This window comes from Penicillium diatomitis (assembly GCF_028827545.1).
Source record: "Penicillium diatomitis strain IBT 30728 chromosome Unknown utg000002l_segment0_segment0, whole genome shotgun sequence".
Taxonomy (NCBI): Eukaryota; Fungi; Ascomycota; class Eurotiomycetes; order Eurotiales; family Aspergillaceae; genus Penicillium; species Penicillium diatomitis.
In genome coordinates, this window is record NW_026623174.1 from 1,140,177 (window position 1) to 1,163,554 (window position 23,378).

The 23,378-nt window shown below is 50.9% G+C and overlaps 5 protein-coding genes across 5 annotated transcripts; 3 read left to right on the top strand and 2 right to left on the bottom strand.

Moving 5' to 3' along the window:
- Positions 1–6,133: 6,133 nt before the first annotated feature.
- Positions 6,134–7,142, top strand: N7539_001528 (acetate uptake transporter family protein; the record flags this gene model as incomplete). Its single annotated transcript, XM_056931131.1, has 2 exons — positions 6,134–6,546; positions 6,638–7,142. 2 exons carry the CDS (start codon positions 6,134–6,136, stop codon positions 7,140–7,142), a joined length of 918 nt encoding a protein of 305 aa, XP_056793162.1.
- A 5,379-nt stretch (positions 7,143–12,521) lies between these two features.
- N7539_001529 (glycoside hydrolase family 11 protein) lies at positions 12,522–13,263 on the top strand (the record flags this gene model as incomplete). The annotated part of the gene is made up of 2 exons (XM_056931132.1): positions 12,522–12,775; positions 12,861–13,263. 2 exons carry the CDS (start codon positions 12,522–12,524, stop codon positions 13,261–13,263), a joined length of 657 nt encoding a protein of 218 aa, XP_056793163.1.
- Positions 13,264–13,645: 382 nt separating this feature from the next.
- N7539_001530 (SDR family oxidoreductase) lies at positions 13,646–14,692 on the bottom strand (the record flags this gene model as incomplete). Its single annotated transcript, XM_056931133.1, has 1 exon — positions 13,646–14,692. The coding sequence occupies one exon, from the start codon at positions 14,690–14,692 to the stop codon at positions 13,646–13,648; it is 1,047 nt and encodes a 348-aa protein (XP_056793164.1).
- Positions 14,693–17,368: 2,676 nt separating this feature from the next.
- N7539_001531 (uncharacterized protein) lies at positions 17,369–19,056 on the top strand (the record flags this gene model as incomplete). The annotated part of the gene is made up of 8 exons (XM_056931134.1): positions 17,369–17,427; positions 17,500–17,556; positions 17,629–17,658; positions 17,731–17,772; positions 18,072–18,097; positions 18,179–18,365; positions 18,446–18,874; positions 18,981–19,056. Coding segments are annotated over 8 exons (906 nt in total), but the record flags the coding sequence as incomplete, so codon positions are not given.
- A 787-nt stretch (positions 19,057–19,843) lies between these two features.
- Positions 19,844–22,105, bottom strand: N7539_001532 (uncharacterized protein; the record flags this gene model as incomplete). The annotated part of the gene is made up of 4 exons (XM_056931135.1): positions 19,844–20,594; positions 20,659–20,774; positions 20,868–21,184; positions 21,253–22,105. 4 exons carry the CDS (start codon positions 22,103–22,105, stop codon positions 19,844–19,846), a joined length of 2,037 nt encoding a protein of 678 aa, XP_056793166.1.
- Between the last annotated feature and the right edge of the window lie 1,273 nt (positions 22,106–23,378).

Sequence of the window (23,378 nt, forward strand, 5' to 3'; positions counted from 1 at the left end):
GCAGTACTACTGCCGCAACGCGGGAGTCTTTCCGTTTGGGCAATATTCGTCCCATCAATAACGAATGTCCCAGTAGTGCGCTTCTCTCGACCTGTGGATTCAAGCTTCTAAACAGATGGCCATCGAGCCCCTTGAACTTGCATAGTCGATTACATGAAAGCGCCACTTCAATGGCGAGCTAGGCTCAGAGTATAAATGAATTGACTTTGCGCGATTCCTAACGTGGCAATAGTCCAGAGCCGGTGGAATACAGAACTGGAGACACGGGCCGGTGCCGACAAATTTTGTTGAGACGGCACAAGCAACCGTGTCAAGGACGATATCCATTTCCGAGTGAATTTTTGAGAGTCTAGAATGATGTTTCCTGAACTTGTGAAGTTTTCATAAGCTGAACACCGTTGCACTAATTCACCCGTGAAGTGTTTGAATGTGTTGCAACAGCAACACTGACTACGTCCTGAGACCAAGCGTCACAGCTACTCTTCGATTTCGCGATGTGCACCACGTCTGGGCGTAGCTTGACTGCTGATGTGGCTTCGGTGGGACTTTCTGGCTGTGGGCGGTGGGAAGTATGTGAAAGCCGCCAAAGGCTTGAGACTTTCCCAAGGCTCTCGCTCTTCTTGGAGGATACGATGGATACACGGCTGCATCCGCCTAGACAATTTAGTTCTGACTCCTGTAGACCTATGGACAATGAGCATATCCATGAGATACAACTAATGCGGCCCCCCCCCCCCGGTCCCCGTCCCCTCCGACCCCCGATCGTCAACCAAAAAAAAAAACAATGTCACGCTAAGCGGGACCCCAAGCCCCAAAGGAACAACGTGTTTACGACCAGCAACACATAACTTTTTTTGGGAGTTAGCGCAGCTCAACGTGCCAAGACTTCCATTCGTGGCTTAGCTGGGCACTATTATGGCCCGCGATCCACTTGCTGGTCCCTCGTCCGAGACTGTTGCCGGAGCGAAACACGCATTGAGTCTAGCGACAAAGTTCGGTCAGAATGACCTGGTAGGCTCTAGCGGCGGCTGTAAGACTTTATGTCCTTTTTCTCTCTCTCTCTCTCTCTTTTTTTTTTTGGTTCAATAGAAAAGGTGCCAACTCACCACCTCGTCCTGAGTCCGTGACACGGCCGGCACAAGTCTAAAAGATGTTAAAAGCGAAACAGAGCTCGCTTGGTCCCGCCGAGTGGATCGTGGATGTGGAAGGATTTAGACTCCTTCTGGCTTCGCCGAGGATGGGATCTGGGTTAATATGGCCGGATAATAGTGGCGGCACAACTGGGAAGCCCTTTCTTCGTCGATCAGACGGGACTGTCAGTGGCCGGGCAACTTTGTCTGAGTGGAGGTTCCTCCGTCAAGATCGACCGTGTGTCTTGCCGTCTTGAAACTCGACACTCCCGTGAGATGCATGTTGATGTGTAGGGATGCGTGCCGGGGGTGGACGGTGGAGTGTGGACAAGGGGACCGGTGAATATAAGTGGTACGGTTATGTTTCCCGATTAAATGTCCGTCGAATAAAGACAGTGTAGGAAAATGAAAATGCGACGATGAGCACTGTCTTCAGTGCAGTGGATGTCAGTAGCATTAATCCTCGGCGGTGTTGAGCAAAACAGATTGAAGGCCTGGCTCAAAGTTGTTGATGGAATCACTTCCACAGAGTCTAGCGGACATTCTCTCGCTCAAGCCCGTGTATGACTGTATTCCGGCTTGTTTCAAGACAAAAGAGCCCCAGCCCGGAAAGGAACCCTTTTCCGTACTCCGGATGGTCATGCTCCAACTGTCCTGGTAGTTTGTTCAAAGTGCTAGTCCGGGGGCCCTCTGCCATCCAATTCATCTATTTGGAAAAAGATAGATTGGCTGGGTACTAAAGTGCTCAGTCTAGGCTACTCCCACTACTATATCTGCCAAGTGATCCAGGACTGCAAAGGTGCATGCGTACTTACATAGCTAGCTTGGAGGGGGATTCTCACTCGACGCGCATCCATAGAGCACGTTTCACGTTGATCTGCCAAGCAAAACACAGTCGGGGCACCGAATGCTTAGTAGTAGAACCGTCGTGGGATCGTCGGTTACAAGCAAACAACGGACGATCCCCGTTTGTCGCGCACCACATCTACTTCTGTATCCTCGAGTCTCCACCCGACGTGGACTACAACAGCTGATACACATGTACTCCGTACATACCTGGCTAGTGGCACTGGCTAGTGGCTACTGTAGGATGGCAATGGTCATCATGGTAAGTACTAAGTAGTAAGTATCAATTCAGTGGTGTGGTCAGTCCAGCATTCAGTACTTCTTGTCATCAAGACCTAATTTACTGGTCCGATCAGACTAGGTCGAGGCCTGTCTGTGGAAGTATGCCCTCAGACATGGCCTAGAGTAGGCTTGTGGATTTCATCATGCATGTAATCATGTAGTAGATTGTATAATGTATACTGTATAGCATCGTTTAAGCTAAACACAATTCACTGATCACCCCAATGTGACACACGGACAACGGCCCGGTTAGATCAAGGGTCATGACCCCACTGAGATGGCCAACCGTGAAACAAGCCGATTTTCTAAAAATGAAGCGCGAGTCTGCCTCGATGTCGAACCGCAGTGTAGTACAAGGGTCACCCTTGGAGGTGGTCGTGCGGCCTGTTTCACCACAATAGAGTTGTCCCGGCCGGAGACACAGATTGTGAGATTTGACAGGACGGCGGCTAAAGTTACCCTGCGACCTACACGGCTGCTGAAAAGCCACGAGATTGCTCCGATGCTGATGCACTGCTAATTTAGAAACCTGGAAGTTACAAGTTTGTTTGGTGTATTACCTGCATAGTGCACACAGCCACACACTATACGAGTACACGGCGTACACGGCGCACAATAAGAAAAAGTTACCTTTGATCTGGCCATCTAACAAGGATTGCTTCATCGCGAAAACGAGAGTATATCAGTGGGAAAAGCCACAGGGGTGACCCCAATACCCTGAAGACCCGCTAGTACCAGAGCGATGAAGTGCTGGCCTGATGCTGCAATACAAGAATGAGTAGTGAGACTGAGTCGTGACTCGTGAGTGCCAGAGTGGTGGACCAACTACCAACTACCAACTACCAACTACTCAAGGTTAGACACACACAACGTAAGCAAGCAAGCAAGCAAGGTGGAATCGCGCGAGCCAGGGTTTGTTATGAGAAGATCAGAAACATCGGATAGATCGGTCGGAGCTGGCCAGTCGCCGCGAGAATTGGGAGTTTACCCCGAGATTGATCTCCAAAGACAACAGGTGCACAGACCACCGGCTGTCGAACTATCACTCAGGGTAAAACCACTGGGAGGTCCGCATGCTGTGCAGCCAAGTAGTATGACTATGTAGTATGTGCCACTCCCGACTAACCCTAATCGATTGGCAGTACGAGTATGTATTCATGAGAACTAGCAAACGTCCAGTCAGCAGTCAACAGACATACCTGCCAGCTCATTGATCGTAAGATGCGATGGGCTGGATTGTCTTCGAATGAATGATGCTCTTGACTACCTCCAGCTGGCGGCTACTAGTCCTGTACAGTGTACTGAGTACACTGTACTGTAGTACTGAATCAATGTGTGGGCACTGGGCCGTGGCACTCGGAATCAATTTAATGAACATTTTCCAACCCTCACTAAGCAACCGATCGACCGCGCCATGTCCAATTCTGAACCGGACGGTCTCTAGGCTGACATCCTCCAAAGCGGGCGACGGATCTTGCTCGCCCATTTGCTGAGGCTGGATCCCCCGGATGTGCAACTCTCCGCTTTTTCTGGAGCATCTCCCACCGTTCAGCAGCCAGCCATGGCAGTGGCCAAACCTAAACGAGCATCTTTCCCCCGGGCCTATCTTGCCATTTCTTGTGCCAGGGAACCGGGAGCGCGTCGCCCATGACTTTGGTCGTTTCCCATCCCTCCGGAACCAATCGTGAATCTCAATGATGAATGATGCATATCTCCATCGCTGGTTCATCCCGATCATCCTCGATGGCAGGTATTTCCTGTCCCTCCCCGAGGTTCCCTTCCTCGGGGAGGAGACCCCGTTGATCAGGTGATGACATGGACGGTGGTGACGGTCATGACGCAAGATACAACCCATGCTGTGGATTGAGGATTCCAGTCCGCGTAATTCACATATGCGACGAACAAGAGAATATTCTTCTCAAAAACGGTAGCCAACGCTGCAAATGTCTGTACAAGCGTGGGGTGCACTAGGAGGCGTACACCAATTGTCCACTTGCTCAGTAGCCCAGCCTCGTGCATCCGCATCGAATCTGTAGAACCGTCGCTCCCGCGTCCTCGACTGTATGACTCTGCAGGTGATAATGACGGGCGCATTCCAGAAACCGGTCGGAGGTACTAAACTCCGAGTCATGCGGTATTGCGGTCACAACTGCCGCTGCATTTTTTAATTTGCAATGGGCCGTGTCCATGGCGAAGTTCCGTCTGGATTGACCACCAGATTATGGACAAGACATTAATCATAGTTACATGCATCCCACATAGAACACGCCATCTCTCAACTAAGACCGCCCGCATGAACCTAACCCCCAACCCCTGTTCATTCAATAATTGAAAGGCAAAGTACGATCCCGTCCTCCATCCCCGCGGTCGCAAGGATTTGCCCAGACCACCAGAGTCTTGCCCAAGGCCACACGCTTGGTGCGCCCATGCATGGACCGCGTCCTCGAGCACTCGGGAAGATTGCCAAATTCACCAGTGAGCTAGACCGGGGTAACCTGATGAATTCATCCGGGAGGAATTGCCAGAATGTGCAGATTGGATTCTAGCCAGTAGCCACAATGGCGTCTAGTACGACTGTAGAGGGTAGACCAGGTCAATAGTAGTAGGTTAGTAACTGAGTACTAGTCAGGGACACCTGTTCACTGCCAGTACTGTAGTACAGTGATACAGTCTACCGTCTACACTCTCTACACTATAACACTACCATCTGGCGCTGTGGTGCTCCTCGGACAGTATATAGATGGTGTTTCGGCTCCGATTCTCGGAGAACAAGCCCGGAATCTTTGTTCGACTGTTCATCAGCAATTGATCATCTCGAAAGGTACTTTTTCTCTCTGTCATGGTGTTCGACCTTGATTGAATCAGCCGCGCGCCCGTCTTCTCTCCCTTTCGCTTGCCTCCCTCCCCTTGTCTCCAGTCTCCAGTCTGCTAAACTCCTTTCTTTTACTAAGAACTCGCATATTGCAGCAATTCTCCGTCGCTCTTACTGCTTTCTCTATACATCGTGTCCTTCGCTCCAGCCAAGTTAGTTCACCTCTTGGCATCCGCGGACTGCTCTCCTACGGCTGCACATCATTTTGATTGCTGAGTGACAGGCCAGTCCCCCCCCAAAAGCGGGTAAGTCACCACGGCTGAGTGGAAACTCCACTTTTTTTTTTTCTCTTCCTTCATTAGGGCATCTGTACTTTTCCCTTTTTGTCTTTTCGATTCCTGGGACGTGTCCCTCTTGGGTCCCGAATTTCCCCATTTTCGGCATGTCGAGTTTCCCGTCCGCCCAAAGGGTCCCCCGGGTGCAGTCCAGAGCCTGTGTGGTACTGGGGTCGGCTGAGCGGGTTGAGCTGGTACCTCACGAGCTTCCAGCTCCGAAGCCGAAAAAGGGAAAAAAAAAACAGAGTCGCCAAAGGACCCAAAAAAAAAAAATTGCCCAAAAAGGGAAGAACCAAAAGGCAAAAAGTCACTCCACCTTCTGGACAAATGCACTGGTACCCTTGGGTCTGGTCTCCGCTTCTCCAAAGCTGTTCGCCTCAACCAGTCGTTCGCCCGGTACGGGGGCCCCATCATCCGTCTATCCTTTTCTGGCGGCGGTTGCTCTCATGTCTCAATCTGGAGGCGGCCCTCTGCAGATATAATAATACCGTCCTTTTGCCTGTCGCCCTTCCATCCACCCTTACTCTTCTTTCATCCTGGTTGCAATCCGTTATAGCTGAGCTGGACGGCCTGTGATAGTTTCGTTTTAATTCTTGTCTCCTCCCATTCCAGTGTAACTGCGTTGCACGCTTCTTTCCCATCTCGCAAGCCGAACCATCCTTTGCTGGATTCATTTCTCACCTTCTCATCCTCCTCCTCACCAGATCTAGAACTCGTCGGCGACCATAATGTCCACCGAAGTTCACAACAACGGCGCCCTCGAGAAGGACGTCGGTACTGTCCCCGCGGGTACCGCCGCTACGGATCATCACCAGGGTGCTCCTATCCATCCGCAAATGTCTGCGGAGGAGCACGAGGTCGCCCGCGCTGCTGCCCGATTCGGTTACGGACCCCTGGCCCACGTTAATGCCGAGGATGCCCGTCTGCGTCCCTTTGGCGGAGAATTCCAGCCTGGTCTGTACAAGCCCGTCGAGAACCGCAAGTTCGCCAACCCTGCTCCTCTCGGCCTGTGCGCTTTCGCGCTCACTACTTTTGTGTTGAGTGCCATCAACATGTACACTCGCGGTCTCGGCAAGCCCAACATTGTTGTCTCTCTTGCTTTCGGCTATGGTGGTCTGGTCCAGCTGCTGGCTGGCATGTGGTAAGTGGTTGCGCATCCTCGTCATTTTTCCATGACTGGCGTCATGCACATCGCATGAGGAACGCGGGTACTGATTCTCATCCGCTCATAGGGAAATGGCTGTCGGCAACACCTTTGGTGCTACTGCACTCTCCTCGTACGGTGGTTTCTGGCTCGCTTTCGCCATTGTCTTGACTCCCGGTGGGTTCGATATTGTCAATTCACTTGTGGTCAAGGACGCCGCCGGAAATGTAGACGAGTCCGCCTTCTTCGACTCCATGGGCCTCTTCTTGATGGGATGGTTCATCTTCACCACCATCTTGCTTATCTGTACCCTGCGATCCACCGTTGCCTTTTTCTTGCTGTTCTTCTTCCTGGACATGACCTTCCTGTTGCTTGGAATCTCATACCTGGTTCGCCCCGGTGGACAACAGTACGTCGCCGTTCAAAAGGCTGGCGGTTTCTTCGGGTTCCTTGCTGCCTTTGCTGCTTGGTACAACGCTCTCGCCGGTCTGGCCGATAACAGCAACAGCTTCTTCATCGTTCCTGTTGCTCACTTCCCATGGTCTCCCACCGGTCGTAGCCGCCGCTCCAAGACCCAGCGTGAACTTGCTTAAGTAACGGCCCGTTTAGTTGCAAATTGCAGCATCTTGAACCGGAGCGATGAGCGCGCTTTGTCGCGTGTAATATGATGATATACCCTTTTTCCTTGTCCCCCCCCCCCCTTTTCCCTTGTCCGTCCACGTTGCATTGTCGATGATGCCAAGGTTCAATTTGCACCTTCTCGCAAGGGTCGCCGTCCGCGTCATCGTGGAAGACACTTTGGAAGGTAGCCGCGGAAATCGATCGGAATCCGTTCCTCATTCCTCTCTCGTTTGCCTTTGCTCGGGACTTGGTGTCCCATTTGCTCACAGAGATTCGTCCCACATGCGGCGTTTGCTGAAACTGTTGTTCTTGCCATTCTGCTGTTGAGATTTCTTTCGCCTGATTTCTGCTCCAATGGAGGCCCCCGAGAAGAAAAAAGTCGACTTCTTTGGACGCTGGGTCTGGAAATGTAACCTTTTTGCCCCCCTGTCATGATCACTGTACTTCATTAATAATCCACTCATAAGACTTTACTTCTTTCCACGTGTAGTGAATGCTTTCGTAAGTCGTAGGTGATTTGAAATCCTTCATCAAGAGAGGAGCTTGCGCCAGTCAGGGGTTGCAAGCCAACGGGACCCGGGCCTGTCGGTGTACACTGGACAGTGACAAGACTTGACGCTTGAAACCCACAACAACCGGCGGTAACAAAGTCATTCAATGAGACAAGTTTAGCAAGAGCAAAGATGATGGTCTGAATCACGGATCCAGAATCAAACAGGCTTGTGAGGCCTTGTCGAGCTTGGGGCAGCTTTTGTTGTGAAAACGCGATAGTCAAGTTTGTAGAGTAGCAAGCACCCTTGCTAGGCTCACAATGTGCAATATTTGTGATGTTAGTGATAGTGCGAGTAACCAAGCATCCCGAGTTCTGAGATAGCTTGGTCGAGGCTCTGTGTTGATGGGCTCCTTGAGTTGTCAATTCAGCCCACGGTAGATGGATTGATGAGCGATTCGTGAGATCAGGTGATGCAATCGATGGCCGGAGAAGACTAAGGTCTCATCGTGATGTTATGAGCTGGAAAGACGTTGTATTTTCCAATCCCAGGGAAACAAAATGGCCTGCGTTTCCATCTCAGTCTCTGGGAGATTGGTTTTTTTCCCCCACGCCTGTCATATGTGTCATGCGTCGCATGTTGTACAGTGTCTTGTTGAAATCGAGCCACTGGTGTTCGAACCATTCTGTCAGAGAATGGGATATGAAATCGGAGAAAAAGTCTCGAGATCTAGAAGATCACGAAGAAAATACTGGAGGTAGACTTGCAATATCATTTCAGGGGGGGGCTACAGAAGTATTTAGTAGTAGTCCGAGATCTTTTCAATGATATGGCTCTCGAACCCCGAACGATCACCGAGATCCACCCGGGCCAAACTCGGCTTTCAGTCGGCCTCTCTGCTCAGCGGAGCTGAGATACCTATTGTTTCGGTGACCTTGATTCAATCGCATAGGCTTACTGCAAGAGCTAGTGGTGCAGGTGTATCTTGTTGGTCAATTTGAGAGATAGTACACTTGGAATGCGAATAATTCCGTTCAAGGCTTTCTCATCCCGCCAAGGGGAAAGACTTGATCGATCAACTTTTACGAGCGACCGAGCCGAATGATCAAGGAGGCGAGACTCAGAATTGCAGGGTTTCTTTCATAATGCGATGAGATTGAGGACTGACCTGAGTTGACAGGTCATACGTGTTGCTGTCATTATTGATCAAAGGACGAGTTCGCGGGTTTCAGATAACATGGGGTACGTGGACGACTTTGCATCAGATTGAGCATGTCAAGTGAGAACCAATCTCGTAAGCCCGGGACCACGGGCTTAAAGGCAAGTCGAGGATCATTCCTCACTACATGTATGAATTGTTGATGACGCTTGAGCCTATGAATAAGTCCTTCGTCTCGCGATTTTCAAAATTTCAAGCGGCGTCTTGGAAGCCGTGTCCCATCAGGTCTGTTTAGAGATGGCCTGTAAGCTAATAAGTAGCGTTCGGACCTCTTGTCAAAGATAGACTACTGCATCAAGATCAGAACATAGAAAGCCCACATAACTCTGGATTACTTTCTGTACGTATCACAACGGGTATTGCGAAGCAGTTGATGCAGCATCATTCTGCCATCCTGCCAGTAGACAGGCAATAAGTAAAATATCATTCAGCATACCCCTGACTGATAGGCTCTCCTTCTTAGCCGAGAGGAGCCAAAAAAAAAAAAAAAAAAAAAAAGACGGCAAACATATGTAATGATGTCATATGCAAAAGACAAACGGCTTGATTAAAACATATGATGATAATCTTCCCCGGGGTTGCTTAAACATTAGATGGAGTCACATACGGTGTGTCCAGTGTCAACTTGTACATTCCACGCTCAACAAAGGTACTAGTGGCACTCTCAACGTGATGAAAGATTCCCGCGCGTGACATTCATCGTCTGCCCATTTGTAGCTTCAAGCCCAACGATCATGTCATATCAAAGTAGACAAAGTTTCCACCTCCGCTCCGCACATCCTTGGTCTCGATCTTGAATTCTTCCTCGTCTCTATCTGCTCCTTTTTCCAGGTCTGTGATGTGTACTTCGCTGATCACGACCTAATTTCTCCCGCTCAATTCTTCGCTCGCGCACACAGGCCGCAGTCTCTATGTTGCTGATAGTGTGCGAGATTGGCTGGTATTGAGACAAGTCCTCTGGCTCACTTTTTGCGCCTTGTTTTTTGTGAATCCTTGAACCGGTCACGAAGAGCTTGAAAATAGCCGAGAAGACACGCACTTGATATCGCAGATGGATCTGCGTGGGTTACAACTCTGCATAAGTTATAGCAATGAATGACTCGGGATCTGGGTCGATTCGATATCTTCGTCACTCAGGACACATCGTTTCACACTGCCTGGATTTATATCTCCTCTCTTTACCAACAGAGAAGACTGATCGAAAGGGACATATCTCGATGAGCTTGCCACTAGCCTTGAATTTCTCAGCGCCCCTGAAACGGCCTTGCATAGGGGGCACTTTAGGTAGTAGTTGTTGACGTGGAGAATCCTCCCCGACCTGGCTGCTGGTGGAAGCTTACTGGCAGCGTCCATGAGTCTGACTCTGATCTAACTTCGTCATCACCATAGCTGCAAGGTACAATGCCCGCTTGCTAGCTTCATCTGAACAGCGTATTTCCAAGATCTGGTTCGACCTCGTTCAATTCATCTATTCGTGTGAAACAGGTCTTGACGGATTTCTCTGATCGGGACGAAAAGAGCAGCGTAAACTTGCACCTTTTTTGATAACACTCGCGTGATTACGGAAAGAAAATTGGCATCTGTAAGTCAGGGTGGCTTGCATCTGCAAGTAGAGTTGGTTCTGCTTCATACAAATCGGACAATGTCCGGCGGGCCTTGCCATAATAGAAAAGTCCATTCATTTGAAGAATTGCGGGATTTCATGGACTCGAGCGAGGCTCTTGTATGTGTGATGTTCAGTTCTCAGCTTGAAAGACTCCACTTTGCAATGACTGACAAGGGTGGAACTGCAGACTGGCAGGACGACTTTTCAATTTGAATAAATTGGGATAATTTTCTGCGCCTATACTGTGCATGTAGAATCATGGTTTAACAAATCTCATCGACTGGACCTCCACGCACAATTTCCACCGAGCTGATACGGATGATCACTTTCCAATCAATCAGCCTATTTGAACAATATAGAGAGGTTATCGCCCAGGGCAGGTTGTAGTAGAGATATGGCTACACGTGTGAGAAACAAAGCAACTCTCCAATACAAGTATAATGCCTGGGCAGACTGCCTTGGCCGCCTACGACCAATTCTCTACTGCCAACCTTGAAGTCTCCCGTAGTAATGTTATCTTGTGGAGATTACTTTCAGAGATTGCCTATGGGGATATGATATACGTGGGTAGCCTACTCGATAGAAAATGAGACAATGACCCATCCCATTTCATATCCGAATCCTTGCCACACGGGCTCGGGATCGTTCCTCACCAAGACTCATTTGCTAATCTCCAACGTGGAACCTATTTGCTCGGATAGTATGATCTGTGCTAAGTGTGACGACTCTGTGCAATTCATCATAGCACAGTCTTATTTATCAGGTTCAAATACACACGAGAAAGTTTGTAGGCTTCGTATGGTGGCTCGCTAAGCTTGGCGCACTCATGAGTGCAGTAAGTACTGTCTACGTATGGACTGGCCTGTGAGTAAAGGCAATTCAACGCCATCGGTCTTTATTCAAATGTCCTAGCATGATTCGAAAAGGACCAATCTACAAGAAATCAACGATTTCACAGCATGGCATTCTGGGCTACTTCCGCATTTAAGTCTGCGTGAGAATTGAAGACCGGGTGGCCCAATTGTTTACCCACTACCCGGTAGTATGGACATTGGACAGGCACTATTGTTCACTGCTATTTTCTTCATCATTGATGAGTGGCAAAGCCTGTCAATCTAGGCCCTTCAGCGGACCTTTAGAGGACCGATCAACAGGGGAATTATGATGAGACACCATCCAGGTAACGACGGTTCATATTTGACTATTTCCCCGGCGGCAACAACCGAATCTATCCCGATGCCGTGGCTAAATTGGCTGAATCCTGCATATACTCTGGGCTTGAATCATTAGCATGCTTCATGACTCGGAGACTTGTGTAGGCAGAACAGCAGCGAAGAGACTTGAAGCGCGGCCATTCAAGAAGCCTCAGCAAGCTTGTGTCCATCCACTTGATGGAGTTGCAATTCAAGGAGCGACCCACTCCATACGGACTGAATCGATATCGGTCACTGCCCGTTGGTATGTTTGAGTGGCAATGAGGCATGGCTTGGTCTTGAAATGGCCGAGGGTTCTCATCCTTTGTTACCCCAGATTCATTTTAACTTCTTCAGGTTCTGCATTACCGGTCGGGGGATTTTCTTGTTTGAGTCAGTGCCGTTGGGCGAAGTGGATCTTTGTTTGACGCCAGCGTCTCAAGTGGTGTCAGGCTCCGTCACCACGAGGGATCTCCCCTGGCTGGATCATTTCGGGACATTGGGTGTCTCGTATCCTGCCAAATGATGTTAGAACATGATTCACCTTGAGGGCCAGGGTACCGACTCTCGAGTGACGTCCGGGTAAATTGCCATCACAGAAGAAGAAAGGGACAAAGGGTCTCTTTCACGCAAATTGATCGACGGACCTAGATTTCAAAGATCTGCAGATCTTGCGACTATAAAGTCTCCAGAGATCGGTCCCTCTACACTTGCTTTTTTTTTCTCCATCAACAAAGCATTCTTTTCTTCTCTCTCTGTCTCTCTCTGTCTCTCTCTCTCTCTCTCTCTCTCTCTCGCAAATTGACTGTGTCAAGAACATTCTTTTCTCTTAATTCTTCATCATGGTTTCTTTCACCAAACTTTTCGTCGCTGCCGCCGTCGCCGTGGGTGCCTGGTCTGCTCCCACCGAGCTGGTTGAGCGCCAGACCATCACCAACAGCCAGGTTGGCACCAACAACGGCTTCTACTACTCGTTCTGGACCAACGGCGGTGGTCAGGTTTCCTACACCAACGGTGCTGCTGGTCAGTACAGCGTCAACTGGAACAACGCCGGTGATTTCACCTGCGGTAAGGGTTGGGCCAAGGGTGCTGCTCGGTAAGTAAAATGCTTCCTTGTCGAAGATTGGTGGAATCAGATATCTCTTCGGGACCATGAAACACTAACATCTCTCTTTCTCTAGTAACATCAAGTACACCGCCAACTTCAAGCCCTCCGGTAATGCTTACCTGGGTGTCTACGGTTGGACCAAGGGTCCCCTGATCGAGTACTACATCCTCGAGAACTATGGTTCCTACAACCCCGGCTCCGGCATGGAGCACAAGGGCACCGTCTACAGCGACGGCTCCAACTACGACATCTACCAGCACACCCAGTACAACCAGCCCTCCATCTCCGGTACCCAGACCTTCAACCAGTACTGGTCCATCCGTCAGAACAAGCGCTCCAGCGGTACCGTCACCACCGGCAACCACTTCAACGCCTGGGCCCAGCACGGCATGCAGCTCGGCCAGCACGACTACCAGATCCTGCTCACCGAGGGCTACCAGAGCAGCGGTTCCTCCTCCGTGACCGTCTCCGCTTAAATGGGATTGATCGCGTAGCGGAGATTTGGAGGGGGGCTGGCTGTTTCGACGTGTCGAGCAGATATACAAAGTCAAGATCAAGATCCCTGTTCCTTCCTTTTCTCTAGTCTAGTCTAGTTCCGCAGGCTCGGAGAATGACACATGCCGCTACTCTTTTTTTTGTATATATATATATATATATACATGTGTACCAGAATATCTCGTCTCATCTTCAATAGATGAGGACACAAGTGTATATTGTTCATATTCGGTAGATGGAGCTGCAAACACATTTACATGGGACATGGCATCCATTCGTTGTGAATGATTCACAGCGTCACCGTACCAAAAGATATCCACAGATTGGTACGCTGTCTAACTCCTATCTTACCTGAACCCCGACCTAGACCTTGACAACCCCGTGATGAATGAGACTCTCTGCCGAGGCAACGACCGCGTCGGCATTCGAGCGAGGATTCCACCCCAGGGACGTTTTGGCCTTCTCAATTGATCCGGGGCGAGCCTCGTCCAGATACGGAATGACGAGGGCAATCCCCGAATCAAAGAAGCCAAGGGACCGCAAGACAAAGTTGGGGATCGTCCTCGTGGGCACTTTCCGCCCCTGAGGCCCCATTCTCTCACGAAGCGTCAACGCAATATCCCGAATGGACATGGCAGGCGGCGCCATACACAGGAATCGCTCCCCCTTGGCGTTGGGGTGCGTCATTGCCAGCAGATGCAGATCGGCCACATCACGAACATCCACCACGCCAAATTCAATATTGGGACATCCTGGGATCGCACCGCTCAAGAGACGGCTCACCACCTGGATCGAAGTGGATATCTCGGTCCCCAGAATGGGACCCATGACACTGACGGGATTCACGACCGACAGTTCCAGATTGCCACCTTCCTGATCGATAAAGTCCCAGGCCGCCCGTTCGGCAATCGTCTTGCTCTTCTCGTAGGCTCCGACCCCAGGCCCGCTCAGGTCGGTCCAATCTTCCTCGGTGAAGGGCTTGGAAGGATCTCGGCCTCGATGGCCCTGGCCGATGGCGGCAAACGAAGAAGTGACCACGACGCGTTTCACGCTAGCGTCTCTGGCTGCCCGAAGCACGCGCAGAGTGCCGTCGCGGGCGGGAACAATCAGGTCGTTTTCATGCTTGGGTGCCTCGGCCGGGAAGGGAGACGCAACGTGAAGGACATACGTACATCCCTCCACGGCTTCCTTCCAGCCCTCGTCCTGAAGCAGATCAGCTTCTTTGAAGACCACCGTCTCGGGGTTGAGTGCGCCCGCGGATCGGAGTCCTTGCAGGACGGTCTCGGTCCGTTTCAGCGACCGCACGGTGGTCCTGACTTGGTAGCCTGCCTGCAAGCATTGGATGATACACCACATGGCAATGAAGCCGGATCCTCCTGTGATCAGGACGGTCTCGTTCTTTTCCGCCATGGCGAATTCACAAAATGACAATCGGGAAGCAAAAGGCCTCGATAGCTTCGAACGCTGCCCTCAAAAGAAAGAGATTGCGGGGATCTCTCTCGACGTGATCAAGCAGCCGTCGCGGAGAGAAGGACCTTAGCTCGAGGGTTGATGAAATTCTGGTGATAATGCTGGATTGATGCCAAGAAGAGTACCGTCTGTGTTGTCTCCGACGTACTGGCGTCTTTGTCTACAGGGTAAAGTCAGACTCCCGGCTGGAAAAAAACAGCCCCCATGCGTCTTCTTAAAGCTCCATTAAGCATCATCCCGTTTTAAGTTAGAGGGGGGGCAAAGTCAAGGCCCTATCGGTCCAGGCTAGTAGGCTAGTGATGGGCGGAACCTGAGGAGATCTTATCCGACGACCATTTCGCTGGCTTGAAACAATTCAACTCATTCCACCTGAGCTCGCATTCAATAATTTTCAGAAGGATTGCCACGGCCAAGGTCAGTCTACTCAGTATGAAACCCTTCGCGACTGTTGCATGTCAGATCATCGACATTGAAGGCAGAACACTCGAGATGACGCATCAAGCATCCGAGCGGCGAGGACCGTGAAAGAGTGACAGAGTGATATGCTGAGACTTGCATGTTCCCATGTTTGACGAGAGTGTCGATATTGGAGCACTCCGTGCCGATACCATATACGATACATTGGCGATTATCCCGCAGTGCCGCACACGTGGTGTAGTGAGGTGTACTGCATGAAGCGGGGGGGGGGAGTCGGCTCCTGAGCGTGGGACCTTTGCGAGCCACCTTCTATTCACACGCACCTCTGCCTCGACGGCCGAGGCGTCGATCGAATGTTGGTGCGCGTGCAGACGTTGACCAAGTTACTCACCTTCAAACACTCGCGCGAAGGGTTTCCCCTATTCGATTGCCAGGTGTTGAGCTTTGAGTCTAGCATAAGTCATACCTACCGGGTTTACTACTCCTTTTACCGTGGGTGTAGTTTATCCAGGATTAGGCCATATGGATATCTCCAGGTACTGTCGCAGTGTAGTCACTAGTCAGACTGTGGATACAGCAGATATAAAGCGCTCGGGGGCATTTGGCAAAAGTCACACAGTCAAAACCTGAACTAATCTGATCTAGACCAGCCTCCAAGTTGGCCTGGAATTCATGTCCTCGCAGCTTCATATCCACACGGTGAGCTCTACGAATGGACCAATTCATGGGTCACCGCTCTTCTGTTCGTGGACACGTCGAAAGGTTCTTGGGTTTGTAATCCCAGGATGCATGCGGGTGCCGGGTAGGCTGTTTCTCCTCCATCACCTCACCGACGAAGGCCGGCAACTGTCGTAGCTCAGTCAGTGGCTAGATATTCGACTTTCCTTGCGAGAAGATCGGTCGCTTTCAGATTCCGTTCCCATGCTCTCACAGGATCTGGGAAATTGGTATACGCTGGTCATTATGCTGCACAGACACGAAGTTACTACACACTTGTACAGTCTACGGACTTCTGCTCATTGCTCAGTATGTACATACATCACCTCAACAGCTTACCAGTGACCACTCCCCGACACCGGTCGGCTTTCGATAAACTTTTGCGCCGGAGCGCCAAATCTCAACGGTCGCCAACGGGCGGCATCGAATTGCGAGCTAGAATTCCATGTTGAGGAGAGAACTGTGTCCCCGCATCGACTTCTAGTGACAAACCAGTGGTCCATTCGTCGTCAACCTTGGAAGGTGCTGCATTTGTCCAGCTAGTAGGTAGTAGGTACATAGTAGCGAGTCTAGCGACACTAGCGAGGACTGGCAATTTGCCAGACAGGAAGGAGGTCCAGTCTGACTTTTCACTCTCTACTCTCTCCCATCTATATCTAGTACAAGCCGAGTGCAAAGCAGGACTTCGGCCCACCTAGGACAGGGCCAACTGGACGAGAGACACTTGGCACTCAGTCACAGACGGATGATGTCTCCAGATTTCATGGCCTCTTTTGCCCCAGACCCCTAACTCGCCCGTGTTGGGGCGACCCACCGAGTGGTGACGATGTGCACGTGGCAGTGGATTATGGATTGGAGTCGAGTACTCGTAAAATGGGAATTCTGCGCATGCGACTGTTAGTCAGACTGAGATTTCCACACAGCAGATGATGATATACCGAGTTACCTGGTAACCTGGTAACCTGGTAACCTACTGCAGCTGATGATCAATGCAAGATATCCGCGGTCAACAAATGTACCGTGTACATCACCGTCCGGTCATTTGGATGCTGGCCACAAAAGTCCTGCACACGTTTGATGGCCGAGCTCGGCTGTCGGCGAGTGACACGTAAGGTTTGAAGATCTTGTAGGGGGAAAAAAAGGATTTTCAAGCCCCCCCCCCTCCTTCAAAGCTACCTCTTCCCGTGAGAAGATACCGGTAGTTTGGGTCTAGAAGGTACTTGACCTAAGTTCAAGGATGCTGGATCTCCACACACCCTTCCTCATCTCGTATTAGCAGGGGAATAAAAAAAGAAAGACAGCTTCTCCTCATACCTCATCGCTTGTTTTTCCCACTCGGACCGCGTACTTCTTGAGTGACCACACCAGATCATGGTCATGGCCGTCCAACGCATAGACGTGGTTGGTATTGATCGCTCCCTTCTTCAATGGTGATCTGCAACTCGTCTGGAACGATATCTGTATCTGACAGTATACTTGTAGGATCTCAATATCCATTTAACGAGGGATATCACCGCTGCCGGGACTCGAGACTTTGACTCGTGAGTGTAATGGCGGTTGTCGCGCCTCGTTGACGACAAGGTCAAGACACTAAGCTGCGATGTCTCCCAAAGTGATACAACATCCATCGCGTCAAGGATTGCGCGAGGTCGCATTGAAAATGGGAGAAGGTAAGAGAAATTCATCTCACCAGTGTGGTCTCACCGGTTGGGGAGCTGAACGTCAGTTGGAATGTCTTCCAGGTATCAGGCCTTCAAGGAGAATGTCTACTGGTAAGCCGCCGGATCGGACCTGCGGTACGCGCTCTTCACGAAGTGGGCCGTCTTGGCTGAATCTCAATGAAGGAGTCCCTCGGACGAACAACAATTCGAAGCATTTGAACTCGGGTGCGTCCGATCTCGTCGGGCCTTGTTTAACCGGAAGGAAAATGAGAAATTAACGGAAACCGATCACTATAGCCATATGGTGTGCGTCGTACTCGACTATAACCAACCGAGCCGCTTGTTTGCAGCTCCGATCGAGAAAGACCCTCAGGTTTGGCACCCTCCGTCTCAAAGATAGGATCAGAGCCGTCCAGCTAATCAAGACCTCAAGCACATTCTCGACATTGGAACCGGGAGAGGCTGTTGGGCAATGTAATTCTTCCAACGCTCGGATCGTTGGTCGATGCTGACTTTGACAACAGAGACGTTGCAGATCAATTTCCAAATGGTAAGATACTCTGTTCATCCTATAGCTCGAATCTAGAGCGCGCGTGCAGGGGACTCTCTAAATCGCAAACGACTCGAACAGCTACAGTACGTGGTGTGGATCTCTTCCCACCCCCGATCAATTGGGTCCCTCCAAACTGTCTTTTCGAAGTCGACGACGTGCAGAAACCGTGGACGTGGAAAGAACCCTTCGACTTGATTCATATCCGCCAACTGCTGGGTTCCTTCACCCCAGATGAGTGGCGAGATCTGTACCAACAGTGCTTCGAGTCAGTCTCTGATCTTCCCTCCCGGCCCGGTTCTGTCGGACACTCGGGCTGACCACGAGGACTACCCTCGATTGAATTAGAAATCTGGTCCCTGGGGGCTGGATTGAACAGATGGAATTTGACGTCCGAGTACGCAGCGACGATGCATCTCTCCCACCAAACAGCGTGCTGGCCGGCTGGGGCGAGACCTTCATCTCCTGTGCCGCCAGAGCCGGTCGACCCCTGACGACCCAGGAGACCATGAGAGCGTCCATCGAATCAGTAGGATTTGTCGATGTGCATGAGCGCCTGTATAAAGTTCCACTGGGTCCCTGGCCAAAGGATCAGCTCCTCAAAGAAGTTGGACTCCTCAATTTGGAGCATTGGAAAGCCGGACTGGAAGGAAATGCCATGTGGCTACTGACAAAGTTTGGTGCTCCTCATCCCTGGACCAAGGATGAAGTCGAGCTGTATTTGATGGAAGCGCGCAAGGATTTGAAGAACTCCCATATTCATGGGTATGGGTATGCGTAAGTTTTCTTTTCATTCTGATTCGTTTGTCTGTGCTACTTCTCGTTTCTGAGCGGGAGGAAGCTCTTCCTCTTCCTTTCTAATGCTATGGGCTATCTGCTCTAGACGGCGTGTGTGGGCAAGAAAACCGAGAGACGATCATATGGTCCAGACGAATATCAAGCTCGAGCCGTCACCGTGAACCATCGTTTTCAAAGACACAGACGGCAGTTGGGCCAGAAAGCAGGAACAGTGCACGCCGTGGTGTCCGGTCCACCCATTGTGTCTTCCGCCCATGTTGACTGGTCATGGGGATGGATGACATCGCAGTAACTCGACCCGTGGTCAAGCCCTCGGTCGACGTGATGAGACCCATGCGTTGATAAAGCTTGTGTGCGATACGGACATTCATACCACTGATAAATGACGGTGACTAGGGGTGAGCTCGTCTTTCCGATGCCAGAAGGTATTGTCGAGTCGCCGGGACAAAGTCGTTCAGTCGGGACAAAGTCGACGCGCCAGCGTTTGCAGGTTGCGCCAACGGCTTGGATCGGCACACGTCATCCTTGAATAGTTGATATGGCCCAAGGGTTTGAACCGCAGTCACCCAGCTTGCGGAACAACGGTGCGCGCCAGCTTTTTCAGATGCCTTCAAGGAACACCGAGAGGATCAATCCTAACTCGGAACTTGGACACTGAAAACACACAGGATCTCGTGCAATCGAACGCCAGATGCTCGGCAACAAGCCATGTATCCATACGTGTGACGAAGATGACCAGGCTCGGCAGTTACCAAAAACCACGTTGAACTCCGGGTGGAGTATGCATTGGATGTGCATGGACTATGTTGATCTCCTGCATCCATCCTATGCAGCCATTGTTATACTTGAGACGCATCACATGATGGAAAATATCACCAAGTCGACTGGACTGCATCATGACCTATGATCCATGCAGTGTGCATCTTTCCAAGGGTACGGAGCAATCTCTCAGCAAGGCTCTTCGAGAGCCGTATCCATTGTTCTTTCAACCTCATGCCACACTTGTCTCAAAATGACAAGAAGTACCCGGTCCACATAGAAGAACCCAAGTAAGATCGTACGGCACTCTTGCCAAGTATGGACGTTGTACAGTTTCGCAGCTTTGGCTAGCTCTTCCACAAAGTACGCTCTCTCCTGAGGCATGACTTGACTGCTTGCTGCGCCGATAAAGAGCAGCCAGATCAATAAATCGCGACATAGTGCGAAGAGACCAGTGGGAATCGTTGCTTCTAGCGCAGCGCGCAGCGCAAGAATAGGTTTGGGCATGAGAGGTGCCAGTAGAGGATAGAAGCCCCACATGTACATGGTATGGAAGCAGAGGCAGGCGAGGCGCGTGCAGCCTTCGATGGAGTTATCTCCCTTGATTTGACCGGTGGCTGTATATCGATCGGCATGAAGGGAGTACTCAATGGAGAGTACCTCGACATTGAAGTAATTCTCTGTCTCTTCGTCGAATTCTTTGGTTGTGCCGCCACCCTTGACCCATTCGGCGTACCAGCAAAGCTCGAGGAAATGGTAAATTGTTTTGGAGAACGTCTCACTGAAGACGCCCGTGATGTTCAAGAGGGGCAGAAGTCGCGTCGCGCACTGAGCAATATCGTCATTGGGGGGGACAAGGGTCAAATTCTGTGGACGAGCGCAATGGACAAAGGGGAAGATGGGTTTCGTCATGGCCATACAGGCGACTCGAACATCCGTCCTACATAAATAAAAAAGATTTAGCGTGTGCCGGCAAAGCCTACAACAAGATACCAGTCCCATACCAATTAATCTGGAACCGAACATCAGCTGGTACTTCTGCAAAATCTTTTCGCATTCCAACCATTTGACGTAGGCCAGCCAGGTGGATTTTCAAATAATCAACATTTCCCGAGGCAATCTTTTTTTTTAAAGAAAAAAAGAAAAAAAAAAGCTTTCTGTCAGTAATCGTTGTTCTCATTTGCCTCCCATGACTTCACCCGCACAAACTTACCTCAATTGTCAACAACATGGAGACCGACGCGATCAATTCATCACTGGCACACTTGACCGGGTCTGACAAGCCTTCATTCACGAGGCGAATTGTCTCGCCCCTGTGATGAAAGGTGTCAACGACTAAGGCACTGCGCTGCTGTTCCGGATCTCGCAGGGGAAGTTCGCCTCGTTGCATAGCCGCGTTGGAAGTAGCCATGCAAATGGCAGCATGGAGGATAGACGGGTCACGCTGCAAGAGAGCGGCCCAATGAGCCTGAAGTTTGGGTTTATATCGCGTCTGTAAAGGATGCGCTTCCTGGGTGAGGTCCCACAAGACTGATATTACACGTCAGTTCAAGGATTTCCCTTCTGGGCCCAAGCGGAGAGTGTGATGCGTAACTAACAAATGTGCAAGTGCCGCATCATTCGATCGGTCAGTTGCGTGTGACCCGTATTGAATGGATCATTCGCACCGGATCCGACATAGGACCACGGTGAGTCACGTAACAAAGTTGAAGAATGTTGGATCACTTCATCGCCTTGCGTTCCCTCATCCCAGGAGACATCGGCTCCGTTCGGCAAATCTTGGTTCTCTAGCACAGTAGTGGGAGAGGGACGATGACCTTGACTTGTTGTGGTCGGACTGACACCATGTGTCACTGGTGAAGAACCGCTCACTTGAGACTCCCATTGAGTGCTGGTTGACGAACTCGAGGGCGTCAAACTCGCATTGCGACTTACGACAGCCCCATCCGAAACCGTCTCCGGAGGTTGAAAGGCCAGGTGCTTCCAGGTCTTGCCTTTGTACTTTTTGGTGCTCTCTAAGCGTTTCTTGCGGTTATGTTCTGACATCACATGCGACCGAATGCGCTTCAGTGTCTCCTCTTTCGTCCCCGTCGCAGCCGAGTCGGCATCCGTGTTGACCCAGAAGAGAGTGGCCTTGCCCACCGAGGCATTGGCTGCCTTGCGGGGCTTGCGGACTTTGGAGGGGACATTGCGCTCCACGATCGTTATATCTTCGGAGGCGGGCTGCACGGGCTGTTGCACTGTCGCAGGGGATGACGATACAGGCGCATCCGTCTGGGATACTATGAGATCCGTGGGTGGAGGATGCGCGATTGTTGAATTCGAAGCGTAGGCGCCCGTGGGCAGATTCGCATCAGCCCCAGACCAAGTCGGCGCGGGGCCTGCTTGGGACCGTGAATGCACGGGGAGCGTCTGTTCGTTCTCTCTCGAAAAGAATCTTTCGGCGGCCATGATCCGGGGGTCACTGAGCACGACCACCAAAGTCAATTTTCTTCTTTTTTTTACCCAAGTCAATGAAGCGTGCCTGGATGAGGCACAAACAACCCTTTGGTGACTCGGCGGAGCTGCCGAAGGTGACAAACGTAGCGCTTGTGGGTGGTTCGCACTTGCGCACGAGGATCTCGTGAGCAGGAGCGAATAGACTATTGTGGTAGATTGTTGGAAATGAGGGAGAAGAGTCAATCGCCCAGCACGGATTGGACAGTCTGAATCATCCGCGAGGAGAATTCTGCAGACGAGTGCGCTTAAAGATGAAGACTCGTTTTCATCTCAGCAGCCGGTCTCATCGCGGGCAGCTGGGCAAATCATGAATTTCCCACTAGAGCGACTAGTGTACAAGCCGGGGAAGTCGGAGCTGGACCGGCCTCCCAGCGAAGTGGACTTTTTTCTTTTTCTTTTCTTTTTCTTTTCTTTTCTTTTCTTTTCTTTTTGAATTCTTCTTCGATCTGTGGTTCGTCAAGGTGCGTACTATTGGTATTCGCGCCGTCGTTGCTGCTGCTGACGATGACTTGAGCCGTGAGGTGTCGATGGCCTGCCTCTTCTTTGCAGTCTCAGGGTGAAGCCCAAGGTCAGATCGCTCGGGGGGAGATGAGACAATCAAGCGGGCGGCTGACAGGTTCACGAAGACGGTTGAGAACTTGGGGGACTGGAGGCCGTACTAGTACTGTTGGTTCGGTGCCAGCCAGACTAACCCAAAGAGCCATGGATGGATCTTGGGTATCTGCATTGGTGTCAACTTGTCCAGTCTTCACCCAAGTCCTGGTCAGATGCGATCCACCTTGGGAGCCATGGGCTCAGCAGAGAGAAGCACACAAGGTTTGTCTCAAGTGGAACATGGAATCTCCCGAGAAAGTCTCTGTCTCTTTTACACCCGCTGGCTGGACCGTCTCGGAAACTCTATCGGTCGTTTAATGAGCTTGAGGAAGCGGGACTTGATGCTCAACTTGGAGCACTCTCCGAGTTGCTCGTTAAGTCACGACGGGGCTGCTCATGTGCTGTCACGAGAGGCCGAGCTTCCCTCGCGTAGGACATTTCGGAACTTGTCCATTTCTTGCTAGAGTTGCCGAGGGAGAAGATGATGATCTCTGAGCGGGCCCGAGTGATAGTCAGACTTGAAGGTACTGAGTTACTCACTACAGTAAGGGTGTAAGTTAATGTGTACATGGCTTTCTCCTTCCATAAAATCTCACGTTTGGGCACAAGTAGGGGCATGTCCACCGGAAGT